At 39.4% G+C, this 12,668-nt stretch overlaps 1 protein-coding gene across 1 annotated transcript; it reads right to left on the reverse strand.

Annotated features, from left to right (window-relative positions):
* Positions 1-387: 387 nt before the first annotated feature.
* LOC106870105 (uncharacterized) lies at positions 388-10,235 on the reverse strand. The gene is made up of 2 exons (XM_014916091.3): positions 10,001-10,235; positions 388-4,926 (listed from the first exon to the last, which is right to left on the reverse strand). Exon 2 carries the CDS (start codon positions 3,704-3,706, stop codon positions 2,561-2,563), a length of 1,146 nt encoding a protein of 381 aa, XP_014771577.1. The 5' UTR covers positions 3,707-4,926; positions 10,001-10,235; the 3' UTR covers positions 388-2,560.
* Positions 10,236-12,668: the final 2,433 nt, after the last annotated feature.

The raw sequence follows: 12,668 nt of genomic DNA on the forward strand, positions 1-12,668 counted from the left end.
TGTGGCCCCAGCACCAGCACTTTTTATGTGGTACCATCGCCAGTGGTTTTTATGTGGTACCATCACTAGTGCTTCTTATGTGGTACCATTGCTAGTGCTTTTTAGGTGGTACCATCACCAGTGGTTTCTATGTGGTACCATCACCAATGATTTTTATGTGGTACCAACAAGGTCAAGTACCTTGCAAGACAAGACATCTGAACAGGATTATAAGATGAATATGAAGGATGATAGTCGAGTGAAGAAGTGGAGGAGGTCGGACATCATTAAGAAGCTGATGAAGGACTATAATATGGTCGAGATGGCTTCTCTAATACATGCAAGCATAGAAAAATATGCAAAAGGAAGAAGAGGAGACATATAAATATATACAACAGGAAATTCATGTACAAACAGCAAATGGTTATTTTTTTTCTCTTTTTCAAATTATTTATTTTTGCCATTAAAAAATAAAATAAAATAAAACCTAGCAGTCATTTATATTGTCCAGTATCTGACACCGACTCTTGTCCATTGGCTCCACACACCCTCACGTTATCCATTGACTGCCCCCTCACCCAAAATAATGGCGAGAAAGAGAAGGAAAAAAACCCACCCCATATGTATACATAATAATAATAATATAAAACTAGAGAAACAAAGCCTGGTTGATTAAAAAAAACCCAAAAATAACAAAATCCAATCTTGTCATTCACAGCCCATCTGTGACCAGGCTAGAGCAGGTTTTAAGAGTGTGCAAGAACTGACCCCAGAAGAGTTGAGTTACATCCACGAAAGAGAGACAGAGAGAGGTGGAAGGAGGGAGGGAGGGAGATAGCATTTAGCAGGGGGGTGGGGAATGAGAAGACTGTTTGCAATATGTTAATCAGTTTTTAGCGGATCAACACCCTGGCTTTTTTATCCTCATACACTGCATATATATACATATATATATTCACACACACACACACATATCGTTGTCATCATTTAACATCTGTTTTCCATGCTGACATGACTTGGATGGTTTAACAAGAGCTGGAAAGCCAAAGAGCTGCACCAGGTCCCAAAGTTCATTTTTACATGGCTTCTATGGCTGGATGTCCTTCCTGACGCCAACCACTCTACAGAGTGTACTGGGTGCTTTTTATGTGGCATCACTGCCTGTGTTTTTTACATGGCACCATCGCCAGAGTATTTCATGTGGTACCAGCACCAGTGCTTTTTACATGGCATATATATACATGTATAAAATGTTCATTTTACCATGATACACATTATATGTATAATACTTTAAGTGTATTATATATTTCATTTATATATATATGTACACATATATACATACATGCATACATTATTAGCTTATACAAACATGCACACACATACAGTGACTGTGGCCATGCAGGGGCACCACCTTAAAGCATATCTGTCTCTGCATGTTTAGCAGAAGTGGTGAATTGTAGAATGGAACTTTTGTTTTCTCACAAAAAACATATTGAGAAAATTAGCAAAGTTTTGTGAACCATGGAACTACCATTACCCCCTCTTTCTCTCTCTCTGTCCCTCTCTCTCTCTTCCATCTCTCCTCCACCAACATCTGATACCAAACCAACATCAACAGAATTGACTGATGTAACAATGTTTTGGAAGCAGACGCCTGTCAGAATCAAGTATGAGAATCAAATTGTTGGAGTTGAATATGAGAGTCACACTGTTGGAGTGGAGTATGAGAGTTATGCTGCTGGAATGACATATGAGAATCACTCTGTCGGACTTGAGTATAAGTCACACTGAGCCACACTGTTCAAGTGGAGTATGAGTCACACTGTTGGAGTGGAGTATGAGAGTCACACTGTTGGAGTGGAGTATGAGAGTTATGCTGCTGGAGTGACATGAGAATCACTGTCGGACTTGAGTATGAGTCACACTGTTGGAGTGGAATATCAGAGTCACACTGTTGGAGTGGAGTATGAGAGTCACACTAGTGGAGTGGAGTATGAGAGTCATGCTATCAGAGTCACACTGTTGGAGTGGAGTGCGAGTCACACTGTCGGACTGGAGTATGAGAGTCACACTGTCAGACTGGAGTATGAGAGTCGTCTTAGCAGGGTGAAGGTTAAGAGTCACATTGTCAGAAAGGAATATGAAAGTCTAGTTTGTTGAGGTTGTAAATTCATAACCTATTGAAATGGTGGTAATCCACTTGGATTAACTGATGATTAAATATCTACAGTTTGCAGACAATGGGAAACCACAAGTTCAGAGTGTGTGCGTGCCGAGTAGGGGTGTGAGTGTGTGTGTAGAGGGCTGTTTACTTAAGGGGTTTGTGACAAAACCCTGTCACATTTCAATAATCAATTCTCTTTTCAATTCAACACAACGAACCATATTTAATTTCTTCATTTTCCGTTTAAAATTGGAAAATTTTTATTCAATTTGTTTTTTTTGTTTTCCAAATTTCATTTCCAAGTTTGTTGTTTTATATTTCAGTTTTTACATTTTTTCGTTTCTTTTTTTTGAAAACTTCCTCGGGGGTTTAAAATTTCATTTGTTTTCTGTCTGTTTTTGTTTTTGTTTTTTATTTTTATTTCGTCTGATAAAGCTGTGCTGCCGCTGGGGCAGAGACGGTGACGGCTCCTTGGTACATTTGAATGGTAGGGAAGATCTGTGTGGTCGCCGGAGATATCTGTATTGTGCTCGGAAAGATATGTGTGACAGGATTCATCTGGGTGTAGAGCGGATAGACTTGAGTGCCGGCCGGGTAGGTGGCTTGAGTGCTGCTCGCCACCACGTTCGAGTTGAGGTGGTGGCTAACATTCACTCCCGAGTGCTGTGGTTGGCTGGAGATGTCGACAACCGAGGCACTTGCTTGTTGGCTAGCAACCACTGCGTGTTGTGATGTATTCACACTGACAGCACAACTGGTATTCACTCCGGAGTTACTGTTAGCGGCAACTGTAGTGCTGCTAGTCTGTTTGTCTTTGTTAGGTTTATTATTGGTATTTGAAGAACTACTACTACTACTACTACTACTGTTACTATTACTACTACTACCACCACCACCACCACCAGTACTGCTGTTGTTGTTGTTACTGCTGCTGATTGGTGTTGGGGAGGCTTCTGTTGTGATTGCTGTTGTTGTTGCCAGTGTAACGTTGTTGTTGTTGTTGTTGCTGTTGTTGCGTAGCGGCACGCAGCTTATTTTGATGCCGTTCTTGTTTGGCCGATTGTGTTTGACGAGGTGGTCTTTGCGGGAGAAGGCGAACCCACAGATCTGACACCTGAACGGCCGCTCGCCCGTGTGGATCCTCTGGTGCACCTTCAGGTACGACCGGTGCACAAACGTTTTGCGACAGATCTCGCAGCTGAATCGCTTCTCCAGCTGATGCGTGCCTCGGTGCCGTGCCAGGTGGTCGCTGCGGTAGAACGCGCAGCCGCAGATCTGACACTTGAAAGGGCGCTCACCGGTGTGAATCCTCTTGTGGAGCTTCAAGTGGTCTCTTCGCGACAGGCACTTGCCACAGATGTCACACTTGTACTGCTTGTCGGATGTTGCCCCCGGTGCCACCGACAGAGCCATGCCACTGTCCCCTGCAATATTAGCAGCAGCCAGCACGACAGCTTGTTGATTACCGCTGCTGCTGTTGTGAAGAGTGTGTCCATGGTGATGGTTATGGTGATGGTGATTGTGATGATGATGGCCAATATGATTGCAACTATTTCCCTCCATCGCAACTCCCTATCTAACACATACAGGAAAGATAACAGACGTAGTTCAGTCTAATGGCTGCACACAGCCATGTCAGGATGTAATTCAAGAAAAGACTCAGTTGTATTTAGTTAACGATTCTTGGAAGAAAACGACATCTTGTAGAACATGGATGATGTCTTTTTTTACTTTAGTTTTGTTGTTAAACAACAAAGAACAAGAAAATGGTAGACAATAATAAGACAATTTCTAATTCCTCTTCCTTTGTTGTTTGGATATTAACATCCAAAATCCAACTCAAGAATCTTCACTGAACCAAGATATTCATGGATTATCTTAGGAAATGGCAGTTCAATGTAGGATTAAATTCTTGGAAAGTTATTTGCTTTTAATTACTGTTGTTGATTATCAGTATCAATAATGATGATGATGTTAATGATAATCTGATAATTTAGTGATCTGTGATTAATGATTGAAGAACTGGGTTTCTTAATCACTATGGAGCATCTATAAATTGTCACGTGCCTCAACGACACCAGAACACTTGTGGAATAAAAGTTGAACCACTTCAGACAATTCTGAATTCTTCAAGTATTGAAAAAAAATCAGCCAGTACAGTATCACCATTCACTATATATACATGTGTGTGTAAATGTGTTTTTATGCGAAGCTGTTGAGCGTCAATACACGTGTATTTGTGTGTGTGTGTAGATTGAAGGGCAATACTTATGATAATCAAGTGAGTTGGACAAACCTGTATCTGATGGCACTATGTGAGAATTCTTGGGATCACAGAGTGAGACTGTCTTCCATGTAAAAATCTGTATGTATAGATGTGTATATGTATGCCTGCATATAACATCTATAATTGTCTATATATATAGACACACAACACAATATGTCCTATAAATCAATATGTATGTATGTATAAAGATGTATGTGTCAGGTAGCAGGTGTAGTTTCACAGTTCTCTTCCTGAGGGGTCTCAACTAATCTGTAAGGAGGCTTTCCAAACAGAAAAATCCTGAGGGGAAAAAAACCCCAAAAACTCCTTTTCTCTCAAAGGGTAAAATGCAGGATGTATATGTGTGTATATATATATATATATATATATATATATATATATATATATAAACACCTTAATCCAAAGAGTCTATGCAGGGTGTATATGCAAATACAAAAATCTGTTTGGTTGTGATGGAGCTCGGTGAAGTTTAGATATAAGTTTAGCTGTTTTCAATCTGAAATAGAAGAAAAGATATTTGTAAAATCAAAATAATTTTTTTTTTAATGTGGTTAACAAACACATCATCGTCATCATCATCATCATTTAACATCTGCTCTCCATGCTGGCATGTGTTGGATGGTTTGACTGAGGACTGGTGAGCCAGATGGCTGCACCAGGCTTCAATCTGATCTGACACAGTTTCTACAGCTGGATGCCCTTCCTAACACCAACCACTCCAAGAGTGTATTATATATATAAAATAAAAATGAAAAAAATACATATTAAGTACAGAACATCAAGGAATGAAAAATACGTAAACACGCAACGAGAGACAAGTACATGACAAAAAAACCAAAAGAACTCTAACTCCTCCTCAGTTGGCAACTATTTATTACTACCTGTTTTGTGCTTTTAACGACAAGACAGGAAAACTTCAGAAGACAGCAGCATCCAGAAATTTTAAAACTATAAAATTTGTGGAGAGTTAGGGCTTCGAACGAACAAACAGCAACAGAGTGGACGTACAGAAACGATCGATGAAGACAGATGTTTAGGGCTGTTAGACGAAGATGAATTGTAATGGGTAACGGCTGGGAGAGATTTTGAAAGGATACAGAATAAGTAGAAGAGAAAAAAAGATATTGGGAGGTGAGAGAAATGACGTCCAGCCAGCTGGACGTCCCATCCAGAAAAGACAGGGAGACGAGCAAAATTGCCTCAGAAATTATACAGACAAAAAACAAACAATACCAAAAAACTGACCAAAATATTTTTCAATATGTTTGATTACAGGTATGTTCAGTTAAGGTTGGCTTGAGCCTCAACAGCAGCAGTAGCAGCAGCAGCAATAACAGCTATTATAAAATGTCGGTTAACAAGGGAACATGTACAAGGTCACACGATTTTGCTAGAAATACCTGTTAGATCTTCGTTCAATCATACTCTGCATGTGAAAAAATGACATAACAGACAATGTAATCCTAGATATGTTATGCCTGAAAGAAACAGGGCTGATCATGGTTGGAACGTCTTTGACGACAGGTCAGCTGGTTTAGGTTCGACCTTGGGTTAAACAACAATAGCAGTAGCGGCAAATCTGTGGATCTCCCAACTGTTTGACCAATCCATCTTCACGACAAAGGGTAGCTGGATCAAGGTTGGCCTGGGGTTAAACAACAATGACAACAACAACAATGCTGGATAATGTTGGCCTGTGTACACTGCACCTGAATAATAGCAGGGTTTGATGGGAGAGAGAGTTTGGCTGCTATTTCTAGCATATTGAACGATTAGGTGACACCAGGTAACACACACACACACACACAGCAAATGACTTTGTGGATCAGGATTGCCCCAGGTATTGTTGACCATCGCCAAATGTAAGAAGATCTGTTACACATCGGGAATCTAGCAAAACAAATTCATAAAAGATTGAGCTATACAACAACAACTACCTGCCTGTCATAGGACTGACCTCGGGTTATAAAACTTCAGTGACTATTAATGACACGGTGTGGGGGGGGGGGAGGTGAATCAGTTACTAAACAGTGGAAAGAGAGCGAGAGAGAAAGGACTGATAGAGAGGTGCACTGAGTGACACATTAATTACCACCACCACTACCACTACCGCCTTCTTATGAAGTGACAGTCTAGAGAAGTTTGTTGATCACCAAACTGACCACTCTCACACAAATAAATACTGTTGAACCACTGGACAGAGAGAGAGGAGTGGCAATGGTGGAGAGGCCTTCTACATGGTTATTAATCTGGTAAAAATAACAACCAAATCGCCAAAGGTCTCCGCATTTGTATTGTGTATGCACTTTCATTTTTGTTGTATCTTTTTCCTTTACCAACAACAGACCTTAAAACACAAGGTGAGGTGGACTAAGCCTAAGTTAGCATCATCATCATGATCATCATTGTTTAATGTCCGCTTTCCATGCTGGCATGGGTTGGACAGTTTGACTGAGGGCTGGCAAGCCAGGAGGCTGCAACAGGCTCCAATCTGATCCAGCAATGTTTCTACAGCTGGATGCACTTCCTAATGCCAACCAGTCCGAGAGTGTAGTGGGTGCTATTTATGTTCCACTGGCACAGGGGCCAGTCAGGGGGTACTGGCATCAATCACATTCGGATAGTGCTTTTTACGTGCCACCAGCACAGGGGCCAGTCAGGGGGTACTGGCATCGACCCCGTTTGGTCTACTCCTTATACAGAGTCTGACCATCTCCTGTACCCACACCTTAGAACCATCATGGCATCTGATGTGGTTTTTTAAACCAGACAATGTTTTGAAAGGATACCCACATAGATTGCATATCTGATTTGGACCACCATGAGTTGCAGATAAGTTCTGATCTTTGTGGATCTTAAAATGTCTTTTGAGGCCTCCGTTAGATTTGCAAACCTTCTGGCATACATTGCATTCAAAGGTGTGCACAGACATATAGAATAGTTGGTAGAGGTTCGTTTTCCATGGGTTCACAAATTAGATTTGAGCCCAGCAAAAGAAAGGCATCGTCTGCCACAAACTGGGCACACAGAAAGGTCATTGTGATTCACCTTCTCGATCATAACAGACAGACAGATATGTTAATATTTGTTTTTATGTTCAGTTGTAATAAAAACAAATTTACTTTAATCTGATGAGTCTCTCACTTTATTTTATATAAGTATATCATCATCATCATCGTTTAACGTCCGTTTTCCATGCTGGCGTGGGTTGGACGGTTCTTTTACTTGTTTCAATCATTTCACTGCAGCCATACTGGAAATATATTTTATACATTTATTCATTTCAGTAATGTGACTGTGGTCATGCTGGAGCACCACCTTATAGGGTTTTTCAGTTGAAGAAATTGACCTCAGGATCTATTCTTTTTGTAAGCCTGGTACTTATTCCATCAGTCTCTTTTGCTGAACTGCTACATTATGGGGACATAAACACACCAAAATTGGTTGTCAACTATAAATATATAGTTAAAATGTACAGAAAACAAAAGACAAAGACAGGTGAGGGAACTACAAGCAGGTGTGTTAGTTTGACACTCAAGAAGAATGGAAAAGTCTTCGACATTTTGAGCCTGTGCTCTTTGATAGAAAGGATAGAGAGGAGAACATGGAAAAAAGAAGGAAATATATATATATATATATATATATATATATATATATATATGGTACTACTAAAGCAGCACGGTCCCGAACGCGCAGTCGCGCGTCCACGCCAGCCAGTTGTGAGTGGTCGATCCCAACCCCAACCCTAAACACGTATTCATTTGCACACACCGGTTAGGGATAGGGTTAGGGTTAGGGTTAGGGACAGGGTCAGGGCTAGGATCAACCACTCACGACTAGCTAGCGCGACCGCGCGCTCGGGACCGTGCTGCTTTAGTAGTACCTATATATATATATATATATATATATATATATATATATATATATATATATATATATATATATATATACATAGGCGTAGGCGTGGCTGTGTGGTAAGAAGCTTGCTTCCCAACCACATAATTCCATGATCAGTCCCACTGCGTGGCACCTTGGGCAAGTGTCTCCTACTATAGTCTCGAGCTGACCAAAGCCTTGAGTAGCTTTGGTAGAGAGAAACTGAAAGAAGCCCGTCGTGTATATATATATATATATATATTTTGTTCCCCCACCATCGCTTGACAACCGATGTCGGTGTGTTTATGTCCCCGTAACTTAGCGGTTCGGCAAAAGAGACCGATAGAGTAAGTACTAGGCTTACAAAGAATAAGTCCTCGATTTGTTCGACCAAAGGCGGTGCTCCAGTATGGCAGTAGTCAAATGACTTGACTGAAACAAAAGAATTTTTAAAAATACAGACATACATCTATAGCTATACATATTCAAATATTCTGCGAGAACATGTATAGCCATGGAGAACTATTACCTTGTTTCGAAAACAGGTGAGGGTCGGCGACAGAAAGTGCACCCGCTTATAGAATCTTAACCTGAATAAACTTCGCCTGGTCCATGCAGGCATGGAAAAGCGGACGTTAAAACTATGATGATGGTGATTGTTGTATACATATATTTAAGTATATATGTTCAGGTACAGATATACACCGTAATTGATCGTTGAATAAATATTCGCGTCGTCTTGAGTTGATTTGAAAAATTTGTTGAGAAACTGAAAATTATCCACACAAAACTTCACTAATTAACATCGATGTCCTAGTAGTGTATTTGTGGATCAAGGACTAATGTGATTGTGGGGAATGTACCGCCTCGATTACACGACACAAAATAGACAAAAAGAAAAAAAAAAGAGAGGGAAATAAATATCAAACTATTTTTGAACTAAGGAAAAGCCTTCGTCAAAATCGATATCCGTACATGAAGTAGTCAATATTTAAATTATTGGATTAGCCACGGCACACAACGATACAATACATTCATACTTTACAATATATGTATGTATGTGTGTCTGTACGTATTTATAGGTGTAATTGTAGTTGGACAAGTTTTATTAATAGCGGAGCCAACGTATTAAAAATAACCACTGAAAACTTATTCTGGCCTGAATATTTATATTTCTTTCATGACATGTAAACTCTGAAAAACTATATACTATAAGGTTATATTGGTACATAGAAACATACATATAACATATAAATACATATATATAATCACTTAATAGGGAGTGAGTACCTAAGAGGAAAGATGTTGGTGGTGGGGAAAAAAAGGAAACGTGGTTTGTGAATGATTTTAGGAAAAATATTGTCTGGAGTTCACAGACGAATGAAGTTGTAAAATGGAGGAGTGGGGAGAAGTGAGAAAAGAGCGGCTTGTCTGGTCGATATTTCTAGGGCAAGAAGCGAAACCTGATCACTATCTTTATTACATTTGGCCTATATATGTGTCTCTCTCTTTATATATATATATATATATATATATCTGCAAGTGTTGTGTATGTGTTAGGTTATATGTGTAAAGAGGAAGTCTTACTGGATATATTTGAAAGGGAAGTTGATATGTAGAGAATTAAATAAAAGAAGTGGCGATACGTAATGTGATCACCGACTTTAGAATTGCTTTAAGAACACAAAACTCACCTCAGCCGAGAACAACATCGATTGAACCTTCGTCCAATCTGTCCGAATATCTCAGCTACGGCAGGCGTCAGTTGGCAAGTAACGCCACTGGACATTTCGGCATTGGTCAATCAATGAAATGGCACACATATTCGGCAGATAGGGGTCCGATTTAGGCAGACAATGTGACCGGGAGAGAAGAAGCTAGAGTTTTTTTACACAACCATCGAAGTAAACAAAGGGGGAGATAATAACAATAAAGAAAAAACGTTAGAAATACGACACACAGACAGACAGCCGGATTAAATATTCCATACCTCATATCTTACATATACCAACTATATTTACATATTTTCCTTCATGAAAATGCATATTATCAAATAAAACAATATCATATTTTATATCAATCGGAACTACTAATTAGAACAGACGGAGGTAGTACGTATTTCATATGGAGTGTTTTTTCAATGAAAGGACTTTTATTACGAACACCGTTTGTCTTGCATGGTTTTTTTTTTCTCCCTCTGATTTCTCTTTACAGCAGACTTAGTTTGAATTCTGTTTCTACAGGTCACTGTTTCACTCGAGTTAAATCTTATCGAATTTTAAGTACTGTTCCAGACAACCGTTAACACTAAACAGGAAAATATAAGCACATCACTTGTACACCTTGCGTGTGTTTGTGTGCATATATGTACATATATATATATATATATATGAAATATATATATATATATATATATATATATATATATATATATATATGAAATATGTATATATATAATGTGTGTATATATATATATATATATATATATGTATATGTATCATCATCATCGTTTAACGTCTGCTTTCCATGCTGGCATGGGTTGGACGGTTTGACTGGGGACTAGTGAGCCAGATGGCTGCACCAGGCTCCAATCTGATCTGGCCGTGCAGTGGGTGCTTTTACGTGCCACCAGCACGAGGGCCAGTCAGGCAGTACTGGCAACGGCCACTCTCAAATGGCCACTTCTTTGGCCGGGTTTGAAGAAATGCCAATATTGCTTAGTGGCAATATTGACATGGAACTAATGGTAACATTCTCTCTCTCTCTCTCTATATATATATATATATATGTATGTTAGCCAACTGATTCAACAACAGGCTTATGTAGTGTACCAAATGGATTTGTAATAAATCTGAAAGATCTTACATCAGTAACACCCTTTATAAACTGTACATCCACATTAACCCTTCAGAATTTAAACTGGTCATTTCTGGCCAAAATATTCTACATATTTTATGTCCAAATTGGCCAGATCCAACCTCGCCCATCAATCCTACAACGTCATTCCAAAAATAAACAGTTGCATTATCAAAATGATAAAAATACGAGATAATGAAGTCGAAAAGTTCTGGGAGTTCCTCTGTCCTGACAGCTTTAGAAGTCTGTGGGAATTCTTCAACACTTGCAAATGCCTAATTCCATGTTTAAGCTGTAATTAATAGTGTTAAGTATTGTACATAAAAAACACCATTTTGAGCATGGCCATTGCCAGTACCGTCAGACTGGCCCTTGTGCAGGTAGCACATAAAAATACCTTTTGAGCATAGTCGTTGCCAGTACCACCTGACTGGCCCTTATGCCGGGGGCATGTAAAAGCACCGACTACACTCGCGGAGTGGTTGGCATTAGGAAGGGCATCCAGCTGTAGAAACATTGAAAGATCAGATTGGAGCCTGGTGCAGCCTTCTGGCTTGCTAGTCCTCAGTCAAATCGTCCAACCCATGCTAGCATGGAAAGTGGATGGTAAACGACGACAATGATGATGATGATGATGATCGTCTTTCTTCTCACCTTGTAGGGTTTTTTTTTTATGTGTTGGTTATGTTGGTGAGAACTATGTCTTCAGCAAATTCAGCATCTGATATCTTTTTAGCCTTGTCCCTCCTGCCCTGAGCCAGCGCTACAGTAAAGCCAGAGTCCTGGTGTTTCTCCAGTGCAAGGCGCATACAATGGTCCACCACAATGATACAAAAGTAAGGAGCCAATGTATCTCCTTATCTAGTTAGTTCTCTCTATATAAGGCATATCAAGTTGCAACACGAGCTCGCCAATCAGCTGTTTTCTAGCAAAAAAAACTTCCTGTACTTTTCAGCTAAGGCAGAGAATGGTTAACTGTTGGCTTTGTCTATCTTGTATTTTACCTATGATGTGGTGAAGGCCATGGCTGGCACAGCTTTATTTCAGCAATATCATTTTATTGCAGTGATTCCACAATTCTAATTTGAGTCATCACAATTTTTGACAAAATAACACACACACACACAGAGAAACGCATACACACACACACACGTATTCTATGTGGCTGTCTCTGAGCCCTCCATAGCAGTTCTATAGAACTATCATGTTACATTTCTCCAATTATCATTATCAATATATTGTTCTCACCATCTTAAATGGCTCTCTTTCTAAGAAAGACAATTTAATTTTGAGCACGACGCATTCAATTATGCTACAAATTTGATAAAACTATTAAGACTATCACACAAGACATATTGTTTATGCTGGCCATTTCTCCTTTTAAATTGGTAACTGAGGGAGACAAACACTTCTAAACACTTGCTAACAATTAAAGAACCAATATGTCACGATTATTCACTTATTATCAATGAATTGCTCACACTCTCTTCAATAATTCTATGTTTC

Source organism: Octopus bimaculoides, chromosome 14 (assembly GCF_046866305.1).
Source record: "Octopus bimaculoides isolate indiv1 chromosome 14, ASM4686630v1, whole genome shotgun sequence".
In the NCBI taxonomy this organism is placed as follows: Eukaryota; Metazoa; Mollusca; class Cephalopoda; order Octopoda; family Octopodidae; genus Octopus; species Octopus bimaculoides.